Source organism: Staurois parvus, unplaced genomic scaffold (assembly GCF_062004578.1).
Source record: "Staurois parvus isolate SC_StPar_1 unplaced genomic scaffold, SC_StPar_1.0 ptg000054l, whole genome shotgun sequence".
NCBI classification, from domain to species: Eukaryota; Metazoa; Chordata; class Amphibia; order Anura; family Ranidae; genus Staurois; species Staurois parvus.
In genome coordinates, this window is record NW_028317850.1 from 1,984,387 (window position 1) to 2,012,100 (window position 27,714).

General features: G+C 38.2%; 1 protein-coding gene across 1 annotated transcript in view; it reads left to right on the top strand.

The window, feature by feature from the left end:
- The first annotated feature begins 11,030 nt into the window (after positions 1–11,030).
- ALDH1A2 (aldehyde dehydrogenase 1 family member A2) overlaps positions 11,031–27,714 on the top strand; it is a 54,960-nt gene continuing 38,276 nt past the window's right edge. Inside the window, exon 1 of the mRNA XM_089667728.1 lies at positions 11,031–11,266. Coding sequence (XP_089523854.1) covers positions 11,150–11,266 — 117 coding nt within the window. The 5' untranslated portion in view covers positions 11,031–11,149. The remainder of the gene's footprint in view (positions 11,267–27,714) is intronic.

Below are 27,714 nucleotides of genomic sequence, written 5' to 3' on the forward strand. Positions count from 1 at the left end.
TTACAACCCCCCAGTGCTGAGACCCCGCCCACTACAGATCCCCCTTCCAAATAAACCCTCAGTCATACCTCACAACGTTTTGAGATGGAAACGAGGGACACCTATTAGCAAATGTATGTAGGCATAGGACACATACCCTGCCATGCCCCCTTAAAGGAGAATTATACAAAATATTCCCTAAACCAATAAGTGCTTTTTTTTACAACTACAATTCCTTTATACTTACTTTTGAAGTGGATGAAAGCTTTAGTACTGTGAAACACTTTTTGAAACATAAATAGTGCATTATATATACAACTATATAGATCAGACCAAAATGAGGGACAAATGAGGAGGAAAGAGGGACAGACAGAGAGACTCACAATCAGGGACAGTTGAGAGGTATCCCTCAGACCCCCCCCTCCCCCCCCCATTACAGACCTCCACCATTCCAGACCACCCCGGTACAGAAATCCTCCAGTACAGACTAGTGCAGATGTCCTAACCGATTAGCAGCAGTTTAGAGTGAGAGAAGTCGTCACCTTTGCTGTATCGTGTGACCCTAGTTGAGGTGGAGCCTTCCCTTGGCTCGGAACTGTCACTATCAGCCAGGTAAAAGTGGTGATGCAGTACAGCACCACTTCTGCCAGGCTGACAGCAAAACAAAAAATAAATGTGTTGAGCAGCACCATCAAAGTTTTGGTCTGCAGACCCCACCACCCTAAATATACCACTGCCTGGGCTGAATCAGTTCCACAGCAAGGGCCAGGGATAGAGGGGGCTATTTTCTCATTTTAAGGATCAGGCAGAGTAATCCTCCGTTTGGCACTTCCTGACAACTAAATTAAAATTCTGACTTGCCCTGGCAGAATGATATAGAAGAAAAGGCAGTAACATAAATTATTTTTATTGTTTGGAGCCACAGCATGGAGGATTGCTCTGCCTGCTCCTGAAAATGAGTAAATAGTTCTCTCTCTGTCCCTGGCCCCTGCTGCTGCTTAACTGATGGGACTGGGGAACTTCAATTTAATCACAGGCAGCCATAGCCCCTAGAATTACTGTGCATGTATACAAAGTTATATGAAGAGTCGCCTCTCTGCCCCCTGGGCCCACACAGGAGGGTTGTGTCTACCCCCTATCTGAGTTCCTGCCCAAAAAATAAACCAAAATACTAAATTAGAAATGTTATTTTCCTACAGCAAAACTAACATTACCGCCTTTCAGACAGAAGAAAAATACATACGCACTGGACAGCAGGAAAGATTTACTTACAAATCTCAAAAATCAGCAACCTTTTTCTCTAGGATGAGATAAGGGGCAGTTGATGGCACTCAGGACCAGTGCCAGGAGTCCAGCATGTATGTGTAGGTGTAGAGTGGCCTCATCACAGTGCTAGCCATGCCCTCTGACATGTTTTGCCCTGCCCATTAGGGGCTTGGTCACAGACCAGGGAGGGGTGAAACGCATCAGTAAACGTGGCTAGCATGGTGCTGAGGCCACTCTACACATACACGCTGTGGGGCTGGTCCTGAGTGGCGTCCGCTCCCCCTTATCTCATCCTAGGCACTGGAACACATAAAAGACGCTGCTCCCTTCATTCCCATGCTGGAGGGGTGACCTATCTTGCTTATCTGGCTCCAGGTAGGCGCTATTAAGCTTCACATATGATCCGCATAACTTTTTTTCTCTACTTTTTATTATCTTTTTTGCTTGGTGACTTTAAGTCAAAATTGATCTAAACCCAAACACGAACATTTAATTTAAGATTTAATATATTAAAGTGGTGATACACATAGATGAATAGATGGAAAAAAATTCTCCTATATAAGTTGTACCTGTCTATCTGTAGTCTTCTCTTCTCTTTGTCCATTCATAGTGTTGAATTTTAAAGCTTGTCTGAGAGGTTAGAAAAAAAGGGGGCAGAGAGCTGAAGTTACACACTGCAGAGCTCAGTGAGGAGAGTTCTGACAGCTGATTGGAGTGAAGGGACACACTTTCCTCCACATAGCACACAGGAACAGAGCTGAGGCTGACAATCAGCTGGAGCTCCCTCCCCGTCACCATTTTTCTTTTGGTATCAGGAAAACTTGTCAGAAGTGATTCATGCTGATAGCAGAGGAACTAAGCAGCAGATAAAAATGATACTTTGGGGTCCAAAGTCACATGACAAGTCGCACCCCCTGTTTTCCAATTAGGAAATCCTGCTTCTAAATAGTAAACTGCATTTTATTTCCTCCATCAGCTCATCCCCCACAGCTATTACGTTTTGTATCACTCAACCCTTCCTCCTAGATTGTAAGCTCTAATGAGCAGGGCCTCTTTTTCCTCTTGTACCAAATTGTATTGTAACTGTGATGTCTACCTTCATTTTGTAAAGCGCTGCGTAGACTGTTGGCGCTATATAAATCCTGTACAATAATAATTATAATAATACCATTCATATCTGTGCGACTTCAAGTCGCAGTGACGTGAAAGTAGTCCCTGCACTACTTTGGTCCGACTTTCATGCGACTTGAGGGCCATAGGCTTCAATATAAACCCTCCAAAGCCGCATTAAAGTTGCATCTGAATGATATACATGCGACTCATGTGCGACTGTGTACAGCACAAACAATCATCCTTGGTCAAAGCCAAAGTAGTACCAAAGTCGCATCGAAGTCACGTCAAATCGCATTGTAAAGTCACAATGAACATCACACAATTTTGAAGTCATACAAGTGTGAATGGAACCTTAGCTCTCTTAATTGATACAAATACACACTATAGAGGGATATGCTTTATTCATATTACATTTCTGAGGTTTACAGCCACTTTAACCTCATTTCAAATGTTGTTTTAAATAATTTAAACATTCAGATTTCATGTTAATAATCACTGGCGGTCCTACCATTAAGATCTTTGTTCAGCTTCTTCCTATTATGGGATCACTATCCCCTCCCTCCTAGATCGTAAGCTCGAAAGAGCAGGGCCCTCGAACCCCTCGTGTATTGTATTGTACTGTATTGTCTCATGTACTGTCCCCCTCGCTATTGTACAGCGCTGAGCAAACCCTTCGGCGCTATATAAATACTGTATAATAATAATAATTATGGGATGACAACTGTCTTCCAAATCTGCTCCTGTATTGTCACCTTATCACAAGCACCCCACACAATCAGTATATGTCATGTTTTCCAAATGGCACTGGAAAATAATGTAATATGAAAACTGACTGGTTATAATGAGAAACACCAACTCCTTTTTTCACTACAGTTTTCATATATTAGCCCCAGTAGCAAGCTGTGTAGGTTTGCAATTAAGATTTCATTTATTTCAAAAGAAAGAATGGGTGTTGTTTCTAAATTCTTCTTACCAGAGAGAATCCTTAGCTGGTGATTTAGTAATTCCTTCAAGACTTGGCCTGCATGATAATGTTAATTGACCGGCTATCTCCCATTTGGTCGCTCTGTAAACAAGCCATGTGGTAGCAGAGCAGTGCTAGAGTTTAATTCTATTGTCTATGCACAAAAATATAAACATTCAAGACAAAAAAAAACCACACACGCACACAAACCTGGTAGAAAACTTTAAAAGATGTGATTCTTTCTTGCTCCCATTGTTACAATTTAGGGATTTTGGGATCTATGAAAGCACTGGGATTATAAAGACAATTCCCATGAATCTCTCAGTCTTTGAAGACGACTTGTATTTGAATGCAATTTTTATTTGTGTACCTTTATTTGTAGCCAACTGATTGTGTATTTTAGATCAGAGTACTATGTCAAAGTCAGCATATAAAAGTTTCTTCAGTTTTTTTTCATAAACATTTGAGAAAATAAATACTGTTTATATTGTTGAGCCAACAAATAAATGCCAATACTTCATAAATGTTATGCACAGTTGGGTGATTTACTAAGATAGTTCACAATCTTCAATCTTTTATACCCCAGGGGAACTCTTGAAATAATTTTCAGGTGTCAGGGAACCCCTGCTAAAAATATTTTATCTACTGCAACTTTAAATAAAAGAATAAAGAATGTGACATGCCTAGAGTATTTTGACATCAAGCACAGGTCACTTTACAACACCCCCTCCTCATGTGACATCATTAATCTTAATATAAAACAAAAAATACTGGACAAAAATTAACTACAGTCTGTGAACCATGCAGTGGCTCCTTACACTAGTACTCAGTGGATAAGTGCCCCCTTGAACAGATGGTAAGTGACCCCCCCCCCCTTCATTGCTTATCATTTGCAGTGCTCCCTTTCATAGTGGCTGGGAGTAGAGCAACCCCTCCCTTTACATAGGTGGCCAGTGTAGAAGAGATCCCTTACATTGGATGTAAGTGGAACATTGCCCTCCTACATTGGTGGACATTGGTGGTCATTGCAGAAAGGAGATAAATGCACCGCTACTCAAGGAACCCCAAGCAACCTCTGGAGTAACCCTAGGGTTCCCCTGACCACTGATTGATAAAGCCTGCTCCAGACAATAAATTGGTGTAGATTAAATAAGCAAATAGGAATTTGCTTTATACATTATTGGACGTTTGAAGTGAATATTCAAACAATGCATTGTGTAAAATTCTCAACTCCTTTAGTAAATGTAATTATTTATCATTTAATATTTCTTTCAGGCATTATAATGTCAACAATTTTCTTAGTGCTTTACATGTCTTGTACATTCACATCAGTCCCTGCCCTCAGGGAACCTATAAATGTAATGTGCCTAACTCCCATACATATATACACATAATAGGGCCAATTAACCTACCAGTATTTCTTTGGAGTGTGGGAGGAACCTGGAGTACCCAGAGGTAACCCAAACAAGCCCAGGAGAACAGGCAAGCTCTATGCAGGTAGTAAATGAACTTCATAATGTTAGTTCAGGTTGTCTAATAATAATCTATAAAATTATATATATCTATATATATCTATATCTATCTATATATATATATATTTATATATATTTATTTTTATATATATACACTATATTGCCAAAAATATTGGGATGCCTGCCTTTACACGCACATGAACTGTAATGGCATCCCAGTCTTAGTCCGTAGGGATCAATATTGAGTTGGCCCGCATTTGTGAGGTCAGGCACTGATGTTGTATGAGAAGACCTCCGCTCTAATTCATGCCAAAGGAGTTCTGTCAGGCTGAGGTCAAGACTCTGTGCAGGCCAGTAAAGTTCCTCCACCCCAAACTCGCTCATCCATGTCTTTATGGAACTTGCTTTGTGCACTGGTGTGCAGTCATATTGGAACAGGAAGGGGCCATCCCCAAACTGTTCCCATAAAGTTGGGAGCATGAAATTGTCCAAAATGTCCTGGTATGCTGATGCCTTAAGAGTTCCCTTTACTGGAACTAAGGGGCCAAGCCCAACCCCTGAAAAACAACCCCACAGCATAATCCCCCCCCTCCTCCAAACTTTACACTTGGCACAATGCAGTCAGGCAAGTATCATTCTCCTGGCAACCTCCAAACCCAGACACGTCCATCGTATTGCCAGACAGAGAAACGTGATTCATAACTCCAGAGAACACACCCCCATTGCTCTTGAGTCCAGTGGTGGCGTGCTTTACACCACTGCATCCGACACTTTGCATTGCACCTGGTGATATAAGGCTTGGATGCAGCTGTGGCCATGGAGGCGATTGGAACACTTGATTCCAATGATTTGAGGGGTGTTCCAGTACGTTTGGCAATATAGTATATATATATATATATATATATATAATTTTCTAGAGTAATCCAAGTATGTCGGTATATTCATAAATAAAAACAGTATAATATTTACTGCATACCTTTCATTTTCCTAAAACCAAAAACCATCCATAAAAACTAATTGGAGAGACGTATGATGGAGTAAATTTCAAAAGAACTTCCACATTTACATATTGTCACATTTGTGAAAGGGCTCTTGGTGAGTGAAGATTCTTAACTTCTTTAGTAATATAATAATGGAGAAGATCTCAAAAGGAACTTCCACATATGCAAATGATCACAGTTGCTGTACAGAATTTGCTTACTGCACAGCAGACAGCCTGCAACCTGCAAGTCCATACTGGATTATTATTATACAGGACAGGGGCGGACTGACAACTCATGGGGCCCCCGGAAAATAGGGGATCATGGGGCCCCATGTGCTTTCCCACACTCAAAGCATACCCGAAAAAGCCTATAAAAGGTGCCAGGGGCATCTCATGGGGCCCCCTACTGACCCCGGACCCTCGGGCACTGCCCGAGTACCCAAATGGTCCCTCCACCCCTGATACAGGATTTATATGGCGGTAACAGTTTGCTCAGCGCTTTACAGTATAAAGGGAGACAATACTGCGACGATACAGTTCAATACAAGAGGGTTAGGAGGGCCTGATCCTGGGAGCTTACAATCTAAGAGCTGAATGTTAGTCTATAGGCAGGCGGATATAAAATGAAGGGTGCCGTTTTCATCTGACTACCTTCAAGTCAGTCTAGGTCCAAAAAAAAAAAATTAATAAGGTCTGCATTCTTTTTCATCTTTTCAGATCTAAAGGCTGGTTCACACCAGTCCAGTGTGTTTGTTTCTGCATCAAAAATGCATACACAGTGTTTCCATGTATTCAAATGACCCTAGTTCACATTAGTGCAGTTAGTTCCAGTCAGTTTCCAGGACAGAAAAAAAGTAGAACCTGCTGCATTTTTTGTGCACAGAACTGCACTGGAATATAGCAAAATACACAAGAAAATGCACCAGAATGGAGTGTGGTTTGAACTGCAAAAACGCATCAGGAATGCATCCAGAGTGCGTTTCTGTGGTGTGAACTTGCCCTAAATGTGACAAATCAGAGGTAAAAGGATGTAAACAGATGTACATTCATTGATATCTGCCTGCCCACAGACCTAATGTGGGTCCATTACAAGATGCAGTAAAAAAAAGAACAAATACAGATGTCACAAAAATGACATCCTTTCCGTTCTGCTCTGATTCCGCAGAGAATCGCTGATCCCCTGCTGAAGGGAACAGACGCTGCCCGTGTAAAAGGGCTCTCACTGTGTGAAGATTCTTAAAGCCAAACTCCTGGGCATACTGAAAATTCTCCAGCAGCACCCACACTGATAAGGCTAAAGTGGTATTAAACCCAAAATAAACATTTACTATTTTGCAGCTTTACAATTCTTAGATGTGATGGTGGTATTAGTTTTCTTTTTTAGGCTTGCTTTTCTATTCGATTCTTCTATTTTCATCTGGTGATGAGCCAGTAGGTCTGTTTTCTTTCAAAAGAACATGCTGTCTTCCAAATGTATCAGATTACAGAGATAAAACAAACCATTTAACACTGACAGGGGTGCTTACAATGATCAACTTTTATTTATTCATGCAAAACGTTTATCCCATAAGGAAAAACCTGTTTGCTGTAACTGAATATAAATCTGATAGTACATCTAACATTCCCCTACCATAGACTGACAATGCTGCTGTGGAAATGTGCTCCCTGTGCTCATTCCTCCATAGTTTAGACATTCTAATACAGGAGGTGTTCTACTGATAAGATCACCAGGTGAAAAACAGAGAAAAAAGAATGCCTAAACAAAAAGAAAACTAATGCAGTCACAACATCCGAGGACTGGCAAGAAGCATTATATTACTTTTTTTGTTTTGCGTTTAATATCACTTTAACTGCTCATTTATTCTAGGGGAAGGCAAAAGCATTTTTCCTTACCCAATCCTCTGTTCCCCCAGTAAACAGTATTCCCCTATGCTTTAACAGTGAACTGCCCCCCATCATTATCACTTCCACTGCATGGCTATGGACCCTGCATCAGTCTTGATGACATCAGGACCTTAAACTGCTGGAACATGGAGGAGAAAATACTGTGGGGACTGGTCTAGCAGTAAGAAGCAAGGAGCAGAGGATCAGGTAAGTAAATCTTCTTTTTTTTACCCCCTGGGACCTAAACTAGCAGTTAACTCTTGCAGTGCAGGTGCAGGGAAAATATTCAAGTTTCCCAGAGCTGGGTTTTTATTCCTGTGTAGTAAATCAGCCTCATTATGTTGATGCAGGTGGTCTAATAATAATCTAAAGATTATTTATATAACTTCTCATTTTATGAAGTTATCCAAGCATGTCAGTATATTGATAAATATATTATATAGATTGCATACCTGTTTTTAAATTTTGTATTTATTTATTACAGGTACTTAAATAGTGCCGTCAATTTACTCAGCACTTTACATATATATATTGTGCATTCACATCAGTCCCTGGCCTCAAGGAGTTTACAATCTAAGATCCCTAACTTGCCTTCATACATACACATCCTAGGGCCAATTAGGCAGGAGCCAAATAACCTACCAGCATGTCTTTGGAGTGTGGGAGGAAACTGGAGGCAACTCACACAGGCACAGGGAGAACATGCGAACTCCAAGCAGCTAGTGCCATGCTAATCTCTATTTCCTTATTAATAATGCACAAAAGAAACGCATTCCAGACATATAAGAACAAATACAGAAATACATTAAAAAAATGAACAACACTCATTCTCTAAATCAGGGTCTCCAAACTTCCTAAACAAAGGGCCAGTTAACTGTCCTTCAGACTTTAGGGGTACTGGACTGTGGCCAGAGCAAAAAGAATTGTTTTTGCATCAGTGGGAGTAAACAGCGCCCCATCTTTGGTATTCAGGATAGAATAGTGCCCCATTGCCATATGTCAATGGGAGAAATAGCACCCCATTCTTGCTGTTGGTGGCAGATATTATACCACATTGTTGGTGTCAATGGGCAGAATAGTGTCTCATATCAGTGGGATGAACAGTACTCCAAGGCCCAGATAAAGGCAAGCAAAGGTCCGCATCTGGCCCCCGTGCCACAGTTTGGAGACCACTGCTCTAAACTGTAGTACATGTAGTCAATATACAATAATAGGACATACCTAAAATACAAACACTAAAGCTTGCTTTAGTTATTGCATACCTGCTATAACAACAAAAACTAGTAGGAGAGATTGTAAGCTCTAATGAGCAGGGCCCTCTAATTCCTTTTGTACCAAATTGTATTGTAACTGTAATGTCTGTCTTCATTTTGTAAAGCACTGTGCAAACTGTTGGCGCTATTTAAATCCTGTATAATAATAATAGGAGAGGAGCAGAAGCACAGGAGTTGATTTACTAAAACTGGAGAGTGCAAAATCTGGTGCAGATGTGCATGGTAGCCTTTCAGCTTCTAAGACCCCAGTCACACCAGGTGCAAGTAGGCATGCGATTTGCATGGCATACGACTTGCAAATCGCATGGTAAGTCGCACCCTATTGTCCACAATTAAGCGGACAGCGGTCATATCAGTTCCAACTTGGTTGAAGCCACACCAATTTCTAAAGTAGTGTATGCACTACTTTTGGTGTTATTTGCCTAGATATCTGTGTCAGATGTCTTGCAAATCGCACCTCAAATCGACATGTCATCAGCCTTTGAAATCATACGACTTCACTGTAAGTTGCACGGTTTCAAAGTCGGTATCGGTGTGACCGGGGTGTAACTTCAGCTTGTTCAATTAAGCTTTGACAAAACAAAACTGGAAGCTGATTGGTTTCTATGCAGAGCTGCACCAGATTTTGCACTCTCCAGTTTTAGTAAATCAACCCCACAGTAACATAATGGTTTACACTTCTGCCTCGCAGCACTAGTGTCATTGGTTTGAATCCCAGTCATGACACTACCTGCATGGAGTTTTGGTGCAGGCAGGGGCGGACTGACAACTCATGGGGCCTCCGGGCAATAGGGGATCATGGGGCCCCTATGTCCTCGCCCACACTCACAAAAAGCCTATAAAAGGTATCAGGGGCACTTCATGGGGCCCCCTACTGACCCCGGGCCCTCGGGCAGTGCCCGAGTGCTCGAATTTTCAGTCTGCCCCTGGGTGTAGGTTTACTCCAGGTACTCAGGTTTCCTTTCATACTCCAAAGGCATGTTGTTAGGTAATTTTGCCCTATAATGTGAAATAGAGATGTTAGATTGCGGCAGCACAGTGGCTAAATGGTTAGCACTTCCACCTGGCAGTACTAGGGTTGTTGGTTCAAATACCAACCACCTGCCTGTAGTCTGTATGTTCTCCCTATGCCTGAATGGGTTTCCTTCTAAAGACAAGCTGGAAGGTTAATTGGATCCTGTCTAAATTGGCCCTAATATGTGTATGTATAAATGTGAGTTAGGGACCTTAGATTTAACACACCTTGACGGTTAGGGACTGATGTGAATGTACAATATATATGTGTAAAGTGCTGCATAAATTGGCGCTATATAAGTACCTGTAATAAATAAATTACAGTGTAAGCTTTTTGAGAGCAGAGGTTGATGTGAACGAACAACAAATGTCAATTGTCTATAAATGCCTCTAATAAGAATAAAGCAGAATTTAAAAGGACCATCCACACATTGTCACACTTCCTACTGTATAGTCTTTACTGACTACCTGCAAATCCACCCCACAAACTGAGCAGCTGTAAAAAAGCAAACAGCTCTGGAAAAGTTTCCCAAGCAGAGCACAGAGTAATCAGCAAGGATTAGGCACACAAATGGGATCACTTGTTCACAGTCATGCATTGCAGAACATCCAGAGGTCCTGTTTTACAGATTGTATCTAATTAGGTTCTGAGTTGCTAGTCTGTAATGGGTAGTGAGTGTGTGACACCCTCTGATTGTCTAAACCCTTTTGGTTGTTTTCCGATGAGCTGAACACAACACAGAGGTGCTAATTCGTTTTTAATTAGTGCCAAGTAATCCCCTGCCATGTCTCTCCAAACGTGGATGGAGCTGTGAGCATGCCAAGGAGGGCTCCATCACACTACTGGGTGGAGGTGTCAGGAGAGCCCCAATCACACTCTTCAGCACTGAACGTGTTAAAAGGAAGGGAAGTCCCATTGACTGGCGATGGGACTGAATAGGCTTGTGCTGAGTGGTTTATGTAAATAGACGTTTGTAATTATATCATCATAGGATGAACCAGCCCCCCCCCCCATCCCCACCCTGCTTCTCCCATGATGTCCAATAAGAAGAGACCCAGCTTGACACCTGCCTATATACAGAGGAAGAGAGCTAATATCCAGAACACTCATCTCTTCCCCTAGTACAAACAAATATTAGGTCAGCTGAAGAGATCCAGACAGGGAGAAGGCTTAGTCCATCCAGCATAGTCCATCCCAGCTATGACTTCCAGTAAAATAGAGATGCCTGGAGAAGTGAAGACAGACCCTGCTGCCCTGATGGCCTCTCTACATCTGCTGCCCTCACCCACCCCAAACCTGGAGGTCAAGCATACCAAGGTAAGAGGAGTCACCAGCCTGCATCTGCTGCCTGCACGCAGCTCAGGGTACATCGCTCCTAATGGAAGTTATCAGGCTGCGCTGGAACTCTGTAATGTGATCCCTATAGCCCAGCGCAGGAATTCACACATCCCTCCAGCTCTCCCATCCTGCGATTGTCGGACATTGTGCCTGCTGCCCATTCAGGGACATTGCCAGGGACAGGGACTCGCAATCCGCACACACTGTACTGGAGATACAACAGGTCCAGAGCAGCCACATAACTTCGGGAGATGTATTACTAAACACTTCTTTTATGTTTATTGACTCTTATTATCGGATGTTTACATTTGTGCTTTAACATTAGCTACTTTGTAGACATTGTATTCTAATAGGTATCGCCTATTGTGTCATGGAGGGTACAATAGGGAACACTAAAGTCTCTCATTATTAGAAATTCAATCAGTTATAACTCAATAATAACTCATTATTATCCGATGATGGGTGCAATGGGGGACACTAAAAAGACTCATTATTGTGAATTCATTCAGTTATAACTCATTACTATCCAATGAAGGGTGCAATGGGGGACACTAAAAAGTATGTCATTAATATGAATTCATTCAGTTATTACTCAATACTATCCAATGAAGATGCAATAGGGAACACTAAAAAGTCTCTCATTATTATGAATTCATTCAGTTATAACTCATTATTATCCAATGAAGGATACAATGGGGGACACTAAAAAGACTCTTATTATTATGAATTAATTCAGTTATTACTCATTACTATCTTATGAAGGGTGCAATAGGGGACACTAAAAAGGCTCTCATCATTATGAATTAATTCAGTTATTACTCATGACTACCTTATGAAGGGTACAATAGGGGACACTAAAAAGACTCTCAGTATTATGCATTCATTCAGTTATTACTCATTACTATCCTATGAAGGGTGCAATGGGGGACACTAAAAAGTCTATCAGTATTATGAATTCATTCAGTTATTACTCATTACTATCCTATGAAGGGTGCAATGGGGGACATTAAAAGGTCTCTCATTATTATTCACTGGATTATATTTCAATAATAACTCATTACTACCCAACGAAGGATGCAATAGGGGACACTAAAAGACTCTCATTATTATTAGTTCACTTGACTATAATTCAATTATAACTCATTACTATCCAATGAAGGGTGCAGTAGGGGACACTAAAAAGACTCATTATTATTAGTTCACTTGACTATAATTCAATTATTACTGATTATCTCATAAAGGGTACAATAGGGGACATAAAACTTTCACTATTATTATACTGTTAATTAACTCAATAATAACACCTCAAAAATAACTAAATACTATTTCATGAAGAATACAATAGGGGACACTAAAAACTCTGATTATTATTAATTAACTCAATAATAACAAATAAAAAATAATTATTATCTTATGAAGGATGCAATAGGGAACACTAAAAACTCTGATTATTATTAATTAACTCAATAATAACAAATACAAAATAATTCATTATTATCTTATGAAGGAAACAATAGGGGACACTAAAAACTCTAATTATTATTAATTAACTCAATAATAACAAACACAAAATAATTCATTATCTTATGAAGGATACAATAGGGGAGTTAATTAAACTCTGATTATTGTTAATTAACTCAATGATAACAAATAAAGCATAATTCATTATTATCTTTTAAAGGATGCAATAGGGGGCACTAAAAACTCTGATTATTATTCATGAACTCAATAATCACAAATACAAAATAATTCTTATGAAGGATGCAATAGGGGATACTAAAAACTCTTTGACTATTATTAATTAACTCAATAATAACAAATAAAAAATAATTTATTATTATCTTGAAGGATGCAATAGGGGGCACTAAAAGCTCTTTCATTATTGTTATTAATTAACTCAATAATATCAAACAAAAAATAATTCATTATTATCTTATGAAGGACACATAAGGAGACACTAAAAATTGTAACTCGACAATAAGTCAGTAATAACTGATAATTAATTCATGAAAGGTACAATAGGGGACACTATTAAGATTTGTATAGTCTAATATCTGAACACTTCAATGGATTGTTTTCCCTACTACCTGTTGACCTCAGTTATATGACAACATGTAACCGTCCACCTTCATAGGAAGATTATAGACTTTTCACTGAGTACATAAGGTGAAGTTGTGTTCACTGTCAGCACCAAATCATGTGCAAGAAAAAACTTTTTTTTTTCTGTGCACATGATTGAATGTTAAAAATGCTTATATTGGTATGTAGCAGTAGACCTTTTTATGGGTTGATTTATTAAAAGATTATAGACTTTTCACGTTGGTGAAGTTGTGTTCACTGTTAACACCCAAAAAAAAAAATGTTTTTTTCTTCTGTGCACATGAATGGGTATTTCAAATGCTAAGTGAACAGCCTGGAGGATTTTAATAAATTGACCTTATGTCAGCAGACAGTGAGGGTGGTAGCCAGGGATTAATGTAGAAAGCTAGGAGTTTAAGGTATACCCTTTATTTGCTAATGAATAAAGCCCGACAAAGGGATTTGAGTTATCCCGAAAACTTGCATCTTTCATAACTCAACTCAGCCAATGAAGAACATCACTAAAATGTGTGCAAACTTGAGAGATGCAGCTATTGAGGTGGTGACACCTTATACTTCCCTCCACTGAGAATTGATCCAACCTTGCCTTTACAACCCTATGATTTAAATCGTATGTATACAAAAGATCCCGGAAATATTATATATATGTATTGTTTTTACATAATACCACTGTTTATTGTATGATGCAGCAGTTACCAAGTTAAAGTTGTACATACAATAGTGCATCAGTACGATCTATAACTTCTAAGCGATCCTACTTCTCTGCATGCAATCACTCCCCATCGTGTCTGTGAAAGATTTGTATTGTAATACGATTTTTTTCAGGTAAGGGTAAATCACACTAGATACTATGGGTTAAATGCCCAGTTTTTTATATAAATAAGCATCACACATATAAATAGTGCATGCAATCCATGTTATGTACTAATGCAACATTGCATATTACTCTCTGATCTTCATCTCTCATATCTCCTGTTTCCAAGCACATATAAGTCAATTAAGGAAAGTCTGAAGTCCGTATCCTGTGCTGATTTGATACCAAATTTGACCTGTGCATCAATAACAAGGTGGTATTTATTAAAAGCTAAAGATTACACATCTTAACCTGTTGCCAGATTTTTATTAGGCAGACTAAAAGGTCCTGAGAAAGTGACCTGATTTAATCCATATCTGTATGTGGAGAGCAATGGATGCTTAAACAAAAATACCAGGTTTCAATGACCATGTAAATATAACTCTGCCAAAACACAACATAGTGGACTTTGGCTTCATCCATTTATTTATTAAAGGTATAGTGGGAAAAATCGTTTTTAAAATATAATTGTGCAGGAAAAATATTACTTGCTATGTCTCTGTTGCAGAAGGTGTATAGTTTTAGGTCTGTATTGTCTGTATTGCATAATAAAGAAGCCCTCCAGATTAATTACTAAGAAGTGGTATGTCATTATTAATATGGAGTTGCAAAGCACAATAATCATATGCTCTTAGATTGTAAGCTCCAATGAGCAGGGCCCTCCTAACCCTCTTGTATTGAACTGTATTGTCTCCAGTTATATTGTAAAGCGCTGAGCAAACTTGGTGCTATATAAATCCTGTATAATAATAATAATAATAATAATATGGTACATGCAGTAACTAGATGTCACCCTTTCACCAGTTTAAATAGATTAATTAAAAAAAAAAATAGATTTGTTTCCAGTGGTTACAGCATTTTTGCCATTTTACCTTATTGAAAAGGTTCAGACCTTTGCTATAAAAACCTTTTGTGTTAATCAATAATTCTGATGTTAAATTAGCTTTCAGTCATACAATCTAATATGAAAACCCATGTTATTAAGAAATATTTTCCCCAAACGTCCAAAAGCATGCAGCTATATTGCAAATGGCTGTAGGTAAACTTCTAAAGAAGACAGAAAGATACAATATAATTATTATATAAGATACATTACATGTGGCAATTGTGGTCCTGGCATAAAGGGATACTACTAAATCTATTGTGTAGGGCCACTCTCTCTGTAATAGATTTTGGAGGTACACCATTTAAAAGAACTGGCAAAGTCTAGAGTTAAACTACCAAAACAAATGATATAGACCTACATTTATTTGCTACTGTATAAGGGAGGATGTTTTTAAGACAGTGTAAGTTGTATATTAAGATAATAATAAAAATGTAATATTGTCAGTGTCTACTGAACATATTGTTCATATTATTATACAGAATTTATATAGTGCCTAGAGTTTGCAGGGTGTACATATACTTTTATACTTTGTGAACACTTTACAAAGTAAAGGGAGACAGTACAGTTACAACACAATTCAATACAGGATGACTCAGAGGGCCCTGTCCATGGGAGCTTGCAATCTAACATGTTAAATATTTATTCTCATTTTAATGGCATGGCAGTTAATAAACTGATACATATAACGGTAACTGTGATAGTGCCAATGTCTACTATAGTGTACAAATAATTTACAATAAAAGTATTAAATTCTAATCATAACTATGTGTACAAAGTACAATGGAAATTGAGCCCAGTGCTCTTTTCTAACTTAGAACATACAGAAATAGAGTAATACAAATATGACATACAATAGCCACTAATAAGTGCCTTGGATCATCTAAACCTGCAGGTTTACTGTCACAATATCAACAATGTTAACGCCTTTATATGGCGGAGAGTGTGTGATGTGTGGATGAACCACTTACTTTTGGCTCTAGTCCAGGTGGAATTTTTCAAATAGTTTTCTATTATCCTCTACTGTGACTATAAATATACACTTGTACTGTGACTTGTAATATATAGAAAATTTTTAGCAGCTGCATTGAACTCTGGGGTTGATTTACTAAAACGGGAGAGTGCAAAATCCAGTGCAATTCTGCATAAAAACCAATCAGCTTCCAGATTCTTTGTCAAAGCTTAATTGAACAAGCTGAAGCTGGAAGATGATTGGCTACCATGATCAGCTGCACCAGATTTTGCACCCTTCAGTTTTAGTAAATCAACTCCAGTGTATACACAGAGGTATGGTTAACACTGTGACCATGGCCCATCCTCACCAAGACACTGGTGATGGTTTACTAAAGGAGTAGAAAATAAAGCAAAGCTGTATTCACTATAAATACCCAATCATTCCCAAGAGATTTGGTTTTAAATGGATTTTGTCTTGTACACAATTGAAGAAGCTTGTACTGTGAACACAACTTCATTTTTTTCAGTAAGGTAAGAGAATGTTCTCTTTGCAACTTCTTTGCTACTCTTCTAGCAAATCAGCCTCACTGTCTGCATGGAGTCTGTAGGCCATACACATGTTTTTGATGTTTTCTGTCAAATTCTCCAGTTTTACCCAGGCCCTGCCAAGCTAACTGGCTTCCATCAGCAAAATCGTTTTTAAATATGTGCGAAAACTCATATAATAGTTTCACTCTGACTGGGAAGGAATAAAGTATCTACTATATTGTACATTGTAATGAGAAATACTACTATCTGATAAAGGGAAATAAATGTACACGGCCCGTGAAAACAAGGATAAATTGCGTTCTGCTTCCATGCTTCATACACAGATAAGCAGAAACCCACATAGCTTCGGAAGTGACTTGTAAAGTACGTTGTGAAGGTTAAACCCAATGATATGGGAAATGAAGAATAATAATATTGGTTCCCATTATGTAAAAGACTGAAGAGATGGCCATAGATGCCATACAGCAAAAGTCTGGTTATCCAATCTAAACAAAAGGCCATCATAGAAGTAACATTCACATACATGACTGTACACTAGTACATGAAGATGAAAATAAATGATTTGTACATTAGTCCACTCTAGTTTACCAGTCTGTAGGGACTGTAAAGGCTGTGAACCTCGAACAGCAGCATGTGACTTTAGCTGGCCCTCTGGAGAATTTACTACTTGATTAATGGATGAAATTGGCGACACATATAGTACAAGATAACTGCATTAAATTAACCTTCACAAATGGATATTTATTGGTGTACTTTTAAAAGAATGTTATGTGGCTGCATGGGGTAGCGTAATTAATACGGCCATTCATGCCTTTACATGCTGATGGCCATTTCTACCATCTGGGTGATTAATGCTACAATGGTGGTTTTAACTCTTCAGTAATTATGTGTCATTGTGTTTGCAACACTGGACATAATTCTGTCACATAAACTGCAGGGAGGCCAGTGTGCATTTAACAAAAGGATTTTTTATCTCTTTTTATCTGCACGCTATTCTTGTGCAATGATATTGTATCTAGGGTGGCATATTTTATCTATTATGTTTAATTGTGTTACCCTCCACTTTTTTGATTGTATATTAGTTAAAACAAATACACATTAATGTTGTCATACATTGTGCAGTCCATGGGATTCCACAGAAATTCTATCATACAGTAATGGCTAAGTATGAGCTGGCATATTCATTAAAGTGATATTAAAGCTTAATGTTTGTTTTTTTTTTTAATTACAAACATGTCATATTTTCCTGCTCTGTGCAATGGTTTTGCATAGACCAGCCCAGATCCTCCTCTTCTTGGATCCCCCATTGTTCTCTTCTCCCTTCTCCCCACTGCCAAGTGCCCCCATACCAAGCTGCTTGCTGTGGAGGTACTCATGTGTGCTCACTCTCGAGCCGGCTCTGTGTGAGTCCATTGGCTCCAGCTGCCACCTCTCTGTCCAATGAGGAGGGAGAAAGCCGTCCATGCACATTGCTGGATTGAGATCGAGCTCAGGTAAGTATAAGGTAGACTGGGGGGGGGGGGGGGGGGGCACTGAAGGTTTTTTATCTTAATGCAGAGAATGCATTAAAGTAAAAATCTTCAGGCTTTAGAACCCCTTTAAGTTTAAATTTAATTAAAACCCTAACTATTTCTATAACTATATCTACTCTCTACCCCCTCCGTCCTACATATCCTGTCTAATCTATCTAAGATCTGTGTACTTAACTATTTTTAATCCATTCTGGTCCATTCGTGTAATCCTACAGTTCTGTGTAAGGGAGCACTTAACAATGGTTGTGAATGCAGCACAGTGGCTGAGTGGTTAGCACACCCACCTGGCAATGCTGACGTCATTGGTTCGAATCTTAACCACAACACCACCTGCTTGGAGTTTGCATGTTCTCCCTGTGCCTGCATGGGTTTCCTCCAGGTACTCTGGTTTCATCCCACACTGGTAGGTCAATTCGCTCCTGTCTAAATTGGCTCTCATATATGTATGTATGAATGTGAGTTAGGGACCTTAGATTGTACGCCCCTTGAGGGTTAGGGACTGATGTGAATGTACAATATGCATGTAAAGCGCTGCGTAAATTGATGGCGCTATACAAGTAGCTATAATAATAATTCTGGGAGCATGATATCACCCATGGGGAAGCCTAACTAAGACTGGCGCACACAGAGTCTGGTGCAACTGTGCATAGTAACCAATCATCTTCTAGGTTTTATTGTCAAAGCTTAATGTGCACAAGCTGAAGTTAGAGGCTGATTGGTTACTATGCACAGCTGCACCAGATTCTTTGTAATCCGGTTTTAGTAAATCCTCCTATAGGCTCCCATTATCCAGCTGTTGTTGGTGCTCTCTCCTCTCCGTTTAAGAGGCTGCTCACTGATACAAGGGAGCTGGAACTGCGGGATCATGTGGCCAGACCAGATTAAATATTAGTAAGTACATACACCTTTTTTATATATAGTATGCAGGATGGTGGTGGGGGCATTTTAAAAAAATACAGTAGCTATAGTTAGGCTTTCCTTCACTTTAAAGTGGAACAAACTCAAAATCTACATTTCAGTATGTTTAGTAGCATGTCTAACTTTATACAATTTTCTTTAGAAAATTAATTTTTGTAAATATGTTGCAAAGTTTCTTTACCTGAAGGTTCTGCCAGTAACAGCACTTCTTGTTGCAGGCTGACAACGCTAAGCTACTGCCTCTCAACTGGCAGCAGCATTGTCAACCTGCTGTTGGATCTCTGTCAGTGGACCTGTTGGGTTGCTCATCAGGTCCATCAGATAAGCAGTCAGACAGACCAACTGATACAATAATGTCAGAATGTTCAGGTGAGAAAATGTTCAACAATTTCCTAAAAATGATTTGCTTAAGAAAGGTGTATATTGTGAGGCATGGTGCCAAAGATACTGAAAAATAGATTTATTTATTTATTGCATATTTTGTGATTAGGTTTGCTAGTGATTAGGTTTGCTAATTCTGCTAATGTATAGCCAAATAACATAAGTGTCTTAAGGGTGAATGATGGGGAAACCTGACTTGTGTCGAGCTGCCAGCACTCATAAAACATTAACAAAACTTTATTGTAGAGCCCTTTACAGGGAAAATTGAACCTTTGACTAGGACTTACCCCTAAAGAAGCTTACTAGCTAGTGTCCCTATGTAATGTTACACCATGCTACAGTCTTACGCACACAACAATGCCATTTTTACATGAAAGCCAACTAACTGGTAAATTTTACCGATCAACCACGAAAAGGATATAAAAACCACATGCATATGGTGTCTTTGATGACAATCCCAGGACCCAAGTGCAGCAAAGCAAGTGTTAGCCAATTATTTTAGAAAATTGTTAATTATTAGCAAATCTGATACAACATAGAATATGATAGCACAGCATATTAGCATGGTTCTGTGATATGAAACTTGAAGTTTAAATTTAGTCATGTATCAGATGAGAACTGTGAGAAAGATGATGTGTCAATTATAAAAGCTATCAATGAAAGTATGTCCATACTAACAAATAAGCAAAGGCTGTTCTTTTTTTTTTTGCTCATATAAGCCTGGTAGCAAGCCAGAATTTAGGAATGTTTTCAATTAAATTGCTTGTTTGTGCAGCTTAGCCTAATGTAAATTAATCTGTCCTTAATTTAGATACTTTCACCAGAAACAACAAACTTAAAAAACTGTATAGCAAATAATAATGCTCGGATGGTATATTGTACCCTTCGGTCTTTTTGCTATGTGATCTAATGACCTTTAGCAGTGACATCCTGCAAGATGTGTATATTGCAGAAAGACTTCTTCATGAGGCTTTCTGCATAATACTACTCTTCTTTAGGGTAAAGCATTATAATTTACAAAAAAAGGAATATATTACAAGACATTGTATAGCAATGTAGTGTATATAGATAAAAATATAAAAACTGAAATACTCCTAAAGCAGATGTAAACCCAATCATACATATCTCGTAAGATCATTAACATCTTTATCAAATTTTCAATCCTCATTTGAAAACTTTTAATGTACAGAGTTTATTAAAATATTTGGTATTCCTGCTGTAAAAGCCTGTATTAGACACTTCCTTTTACAGGGTGACAACCTTCTGTCTCTTTCTCCCATACGTGCTTCTGTGTTGTCACCCCATCACACTATAGGGAGATTACTAGTAAAAATGATGTGAGCAAATAGGCCTTTCAATTTGCAAGGGAATTTTTACTTTGCAAATTAATTTTCCCTTAGCTTAGTGAAAGAGGTGAAGCTCTGCTGATTTCCACCATCCAATCATAATCAAGTAAAAATACAGGTCTTAACATTTTTCTTGCATGTGATTGTGTATTCTTAGCAAAGTGCATTTTCACTATATTCACAAAGAAATGTGACAATTCCCTTGCAAAGTGAACAGCCTGTTTGCCTTTAGTAAATCAACCCCTATAAGTGGCTATGCTGACACTGCTATCTCTCCTAAGTAGTAGCTTGATGCATGTTTATCAACAAAGGAATAAAGCCATTCATAGATATGAGATGACAGTCATTTGTTCATAACATTTTTAGTAATACTCTGGGAGGGTTTTGAAAGATCCACTAGATTGGTTAGAAACCCTGCTCAATTTAAATTGTTCCCACACTGTCACTAGCATTGTGTGCAGTGCCTGGCCTCAATCCTCCAGCTGATTAATATGTATGCTTGTTGTGTAGAAAGTTCTTGTCTTTTGGAAAGGTGGACCATTTCTGATCTTATTTATTGTTATCAGTATTGGTGTCACTATTTATTGCTATCGGTACCAAAAAGTGGTGCGTTTCAGACTAAGAAACTGTGATAGTCATTCAATCCCTTCTGCAGCATTTTCCACAACAGAAAGTAAAACCAAATGTCATGTTGGGAATCCCTCAGCCATGGTAGGTCTGCAAACCTTGGAACTCAAGAGCAGAGGTTTCACAAAGCTAGAGACATATTTAAGAATGTCAAATGCTTACACTCTCCATCATATACCAAAGCTGATATATCAGCTTGGGTGAATTAATCTTTAAAACACCTACAGTTTGTAGCGTCAAAAAAGTCCTCCAGTCCAACCCTCCAAGCACTCCCCCTCATATACTGGAATCAGTTGGTTGCTTGGAGTCCATCACTCCTCCACATATATCTCAGTAAAGCAGTACAGCTCACCAAAGGTAAAGCAGTACATTTATGATGTCTTCACAAACAAAACTTTAACCAACCTAAAACCAAAATGTTTCAGCACATGGTCCCACATCTAGGACCACTCCTCTGATATGTTTCGGCTGTTGGGCTTAATCATAAAGGATTAAGTCCATTGGGTTAAACATGTTAGAGGAGGTTTTGGTTTTCAAAATGTGAAGCTTTTGTCTGAGACTCCGTAGAGTTATTGGCCTTTAAAACAAATGAATGAATATGGGCAGCATCAATGAGACCATAGTCCATAGTCCTAGATTGTAAACTCGAAAGAGCAGGGCCCTCGATCCCCTCATGTTTTGCATTGTATTGGTATTGTTCTGTCACATGTTCTGTCCCCCTTTGTAATGTACAGTGCTGAGCAAACCATTGGCGCTTTATAAATACTGTATAATAATAATAATAATAATAGTCCACTTAATAGTAAATTGTGTATTCAAACAGTTTTGTGAACCCACATTTGCCTTTTTTAATAACTTAGATTACAAAACTTTTGTCAAGAAATTAAAATAGTGTAACAAACACCAGAAAGAATTATAATGAAAAAACATTGTCATAAAATGCTGTTAATTCCGGCTTATATTTTTCCATTATTTACAATGTAGAGCTAGAACTATTCATTGGAAAATGAATGAGTATTCTCAGCCCTTAAAGAGGAATGTCACTCTCCACAGGGTTAATTTTTCTCTTAACCCCTTCTCACCTTGTTACTGGGTTGAGTTTAAGTAACATACACACCCACCGACTGAATCCAGTAATGTCCTGCCATCATCCACAGTCACAGTTCCACCATATTACATCTTCAGGGTGCCAGATGTCTCTTCCAGGTTCTAGCAGCCAGCGTGATGAAAATGGCCCCAAAGCTCCCTGAGATGCATGACCTGTATATCCCTAGGCAATAATTATGGAAGCCCTAGCTAGTAATAATAAAAATAAATAAATAAAATAATAAACCTGTGATTGTGTGAAAGACATTTTTTTTGGGGGTGGGGGGATAAATATGTAAAGTAGAAAAACTGGGTGAAGGTCCACTTTAAGTCTCATTGTTATGTAGGCTGAAAAAGACAAATGTCCATCAAGTTCAGTCTATCCTATATTCTAGAAGTTTTGGTCCAGAGCAACTACTGAGCAGTTTGATTAAACAATCCATCTGATCTCAACTCAAGCATGCTAAAACATTTGTGTACTATCCTGTTTTTCAATGGTTGCCCCCTGTGGCTTTGAAAACAAACAATATTGACCTCCCAGTCTTGTGTAAGGCATGTACAAACTGCACCAAATGTCTTCCCAACTTCACTTGGACAACCAGGTTTGTCCTGTGTTAAAAAGTTATGATAAGCAATGTTGTATTGTGGTTTGAGGAGGATTATTTCTTGGAGAAAGTCATCACAATTTCTGTGTACATTGATACTTTTGTAAAACTTTAAAATAATGGCAGCCCTTTTTATCTGTAAAACATCCATAAAGGAACATTTCCTGTCCAGATTTATACACAGGTGCCCATTATCTTAGCATTGGACACACTTTTATATGCCCATTAAAACTGTTTATAAAACAAAGATTTGCTTAGGGGGGAACAGATGTGATTCCATATCTGCATAGAACAATGTATGGTTTTACTTTTTATTCCAATCTTATAAAAAAATATGATTAAAAAAAGATAATCATCTTGATAGTTAAAAGTCCCCGGTGCCATTCCTGGTTCAACATCTATTGGAGCTATTAGAATGAAGCCAGATTTTATTGTAACCATAATGTCTACCTTCATTTTGTAAAGCATTGCACAAACTGTTGGTGCTATATAAATCCTGTATAATAATATTAATGTGACAAATTCAGTGTGGGCAATCAAAACACATGCTGGTCTTTCTATTTCAATATATGTGACAAAACTCAAGAGAGCAAAACAACGCAAATCCTTTGGAAAATGACTCAATGTGTAAGAGCTTATTTACTGTACTGTCTAAAATTGCATAAAAACATGTAGATCCCCATAGAGGACACCAGTCTTGTTAGAAACATGGAGACTGCCATTGTTGACTCTTTTTCCTACTTGCCTGGTTCTCTTGCTAATCTTCTTGAGTTAGTGCTTTGGACCAAAGGCACACACATATTCAGAAGAGTGCTTCTGGCTTCTCCTGACTTTATTGAATTCCTTGGGAATGTGGAATATCAGAATACATATGTTTACTGTCAGCTTTTAAATATTCATTAGTATAAGGTGTGTTCAAATATGTAAAAATATAACAATAGTGTTTATTAACATTTTAAGCATTACATTGAATTAAACAAACTTTTATAATTAAGAGTACTTTAAGTCCATGGGATCTAAATTTAGAAAAAGGAACTGAATCAGTTGATCTTTCTTCTAGGGTATCTCTGTATTCACACATTCTATGTGTTGGTAATTCTTTTATTCATTCTTAATGGTTCAGGAAACAGTTACACTACAATTGCACCACATAAAAGCATCAAAATTTGGCAAGTGGGAAGGGCCAATGTACATTTCTGCTTTTTAATGCACTTGTTCCAATGTACTAAAATGTACAGTACGTGTTGTGATTCCTCATAATAAAGATAGTGTCTGTTCCTATATCAGTGATGCAGCACAGTGCTTTTTTTGTTTTTACATTTCAGTGCATTGTGCAGCCTAGAATAGTTAATGGCAATGCATAAAAACACATACAATATGCCCTTAGATGCATTGGCAACAAAGTATTAACAAGTGCTTGGTCAATGGCAGTTAACCCTATCCACTCCAAATTCTAAGTTTGAAAGTACCCGTCAAAGAGTGTCAAACCAGTTAATGCCAAATGAACGGCACACTGATACATGACTTTAATTTTTTACTTTAAGCTTGTATCTTATTTTATTTTTTTTTATTCTAAAGTGAATCTTGCTTTTTTCAACACCTACATAATTAATCCTCTATGTAATATTTGCAGAAATACTTATGTGACACTGATTAAAATTACTACTGCAGTCTTAGAGGGCATGTCAAGCAAATCTAAGCATATTGTGGCTATTCAAGGTTTTTGTAATTTTTGGAAAACTTGATTCTCTTAGGACCTTCTGTACACAGTTTTTAATTGATCTTGGTTAGGTAAGAGTTAAATGTTACATACGTATATAATTTTTTTTTCATTCACCACTGATGCTCAGGATTGCTTTGCTCCTATAATGGAAATATGATACTCCCTTCTATAAGTCAAGGGGTCTCAGAATTGGGGAAATGGGAGTAATATAAAAGCTCCTTTACTGACACACTAATTGCATGTCTCTTGAGTAGCTGGGGACAAATGCCCTTTTTGCCTCTTTCTTAAACTGGCTTAGGGACGGTTTTAGGAATGTTAGAATGTTATTTTATCTGTATTCTCTTTTTCTGTTCTGATTCCTTATAGTTGGATAGTCTTTACCTGCAAGATGAGTATCCAGAGATATGATACTAGAGAAAATAACCCCTACGCATGCCGTAGTTAATCAATTACTTTTATTTTTCTTTACATATGTGTACTTAATGCTGAATTAAGCTGTAAAAACACCAGGGCTGATTTATGGTAAAAAGTCAGCCTTAATTAACGCTGAATCCAGGAGAATGACTCTAGTGGATGGCTTTTGCTATTGAGTTTGAACAATGGGCTCTAAGGCTTCTGTGGGGTGATTTACATGGAAACAAGCCCTGCTGCACTGAGGGTTCCCATTTCTTTGTCATACAGCCTTCAGCGTTGGCTATATATATTCAGTGGATAGGATGATTTCATGTCATAGTTTATCTGATTTACAGACTACCCTTAGCCCTCACTCTATAAATTAGAACGTGTGCTGGCGGGGAAACTAATTTAAACTTTGCAGGGATTCCTTGTGTTTTCTTGCCATGTGTCATCACTTGTCCACTACATGGCACTTTTATGAAGTGACCATAATGAAAGTCAGATTAAATGTACTGGCTACATATACATTTAATCGACAACCATCAGAATCTGTATAGCTGGACGAGTTCTGTATATGAATATAAAGGCCCCAAGTGAATTTACTTTTATTACAAAAGAATGTGGGCTTGGTGGTATGGATGTCTGCAGGCTGGTACTACCTGACACAGAACACTTAAGACTTTCAAAAGAAAGTTATTTAAGTGTAAGGTTTTGCTAGTAAATCCGACAGCTGGTGCTTTTCAAGACTTGAAACTGTTCCAGGATGCTAGATGAGGTACTTTACACACACTGGAGTAAATGGTAGGACTTTTACAGCCAATTTAAATGTGATCAGCTTGTGTTAATAAGAAAGTAATGGCAATAACGTGTTTTGCTTTGAGTCAAAAGGAAAGCTGAACAGCAGCATCTTGTCTTAAAAGATGGTTTTATCTTCATACAACATAGCTTAAAGGAGATCAGTTCATGTACAGTTTATATTATTATATAGTGACAACATTTTATACAGGAGCATTTCACAGAGTAGAAACTGACCATTCACATGTGTACCTGTCCCAATGGATTTTCCAAGCTCCTTTCCATAGTATAGACAAACAAGCAACCGCACACATTTTAAGTTTACCATTGAAGTGACAATACATTCTAGTTTTAAAGTAAAAGCTAATCAAGTGTGCATTTTTAACTCAAAATGTCCCTTTTATTGCTCTTAGCCTCCTCCAAATCACCAAATTCCTTTTTTTGTGCTGCTGCAATCCAACTGCCTGTTAGAGGGTGCTACATTTGTTCTCCACAGTTTCACTGTATGTACAAATGTAGCCACCCTCTCTTGGTCGCTTCTGAGATAGACAATATACCATGGGTTGTTTAATGTACATAGGGGTGTACACATGGCCACAGCTAGTGAGCACTGCTTGGACCAAACAGATGGAAGTGAGAAGGTAGAAAAAAGGATTGTGAGCTCAAGGAGGACATTACAAGGAGGCAGAAAAACACAGCAAGCAATTTCTGAAAAGTAGATTGCAAGGCCATTACATAGTGGATGTGTATGGATTGTTTTTGGAGAATAAGGATATAATTTAGAGTCACTTTAGGGTAGAACAAAGAACATGCATGATGTACAAAATGCAGAAACCCACAGCAACCAATCAGATATAAGTTTGCTGTAGTCAAATCAATTAAGATATATTTTTCCGATGCATTGATATACTTTACTGCTTTTTGCACATTATGTTGCTTAGGCAATGTGTATTTTTAATGTGCACATAATATTTTTTATTTTTAATAAAACAGAAGATTTCACATGTATTGTCAGGCTGCTGAAAGCTGCTTGTTGATTTGTTACATGTACCTTATTAAACTGAAAATCCATTTTTTCCACACTGATTTGCAAGCTCTTACCTGTTTTTGTCCTTAATATATTGTGATAGCCAGGCCAGTGCACTTTTTTTAAAATCTGTAGCAGTGTTGCCAACCTCAACATTTTTTACTTACAAAACATGGAATGTTTACTGACAGAGCACTTTTTTTTTTTTACTAACAACCTGAAAAATTACATTAAAAACTAAGACAATCAATATTTAAACAGTATAAACACAATATCTCCTAGATTGTAAGCTCTAACGAGCAGTGCCCTCTGTTTCATCAATTTGTACTAAATTGTATTTTAACTGTAATGTCTGCCTTCATTTTGTAAAGCGCTGTGCAAAGTGTTGGCGCTATATAAATCCTGTATAATAATAATATGGAAAAACTGACAAAACCCATAACAAGTAATTTGACTGGTTTACACTTAGTAAAATCAATACAATGTGACAAATGATCAGCCTCTGATATTTACAGACAGTTGTAAAAATCACTGATTATAAACTGTCCGTAAAATTACTGATGGTTGGCAACCCTGATCAGTAGTTAGTGGAAGTGTCTGCTTGGCTCCAATGCACCCCAGCATCCATGTAGAAGGGCAGGAGTCTTTTCAG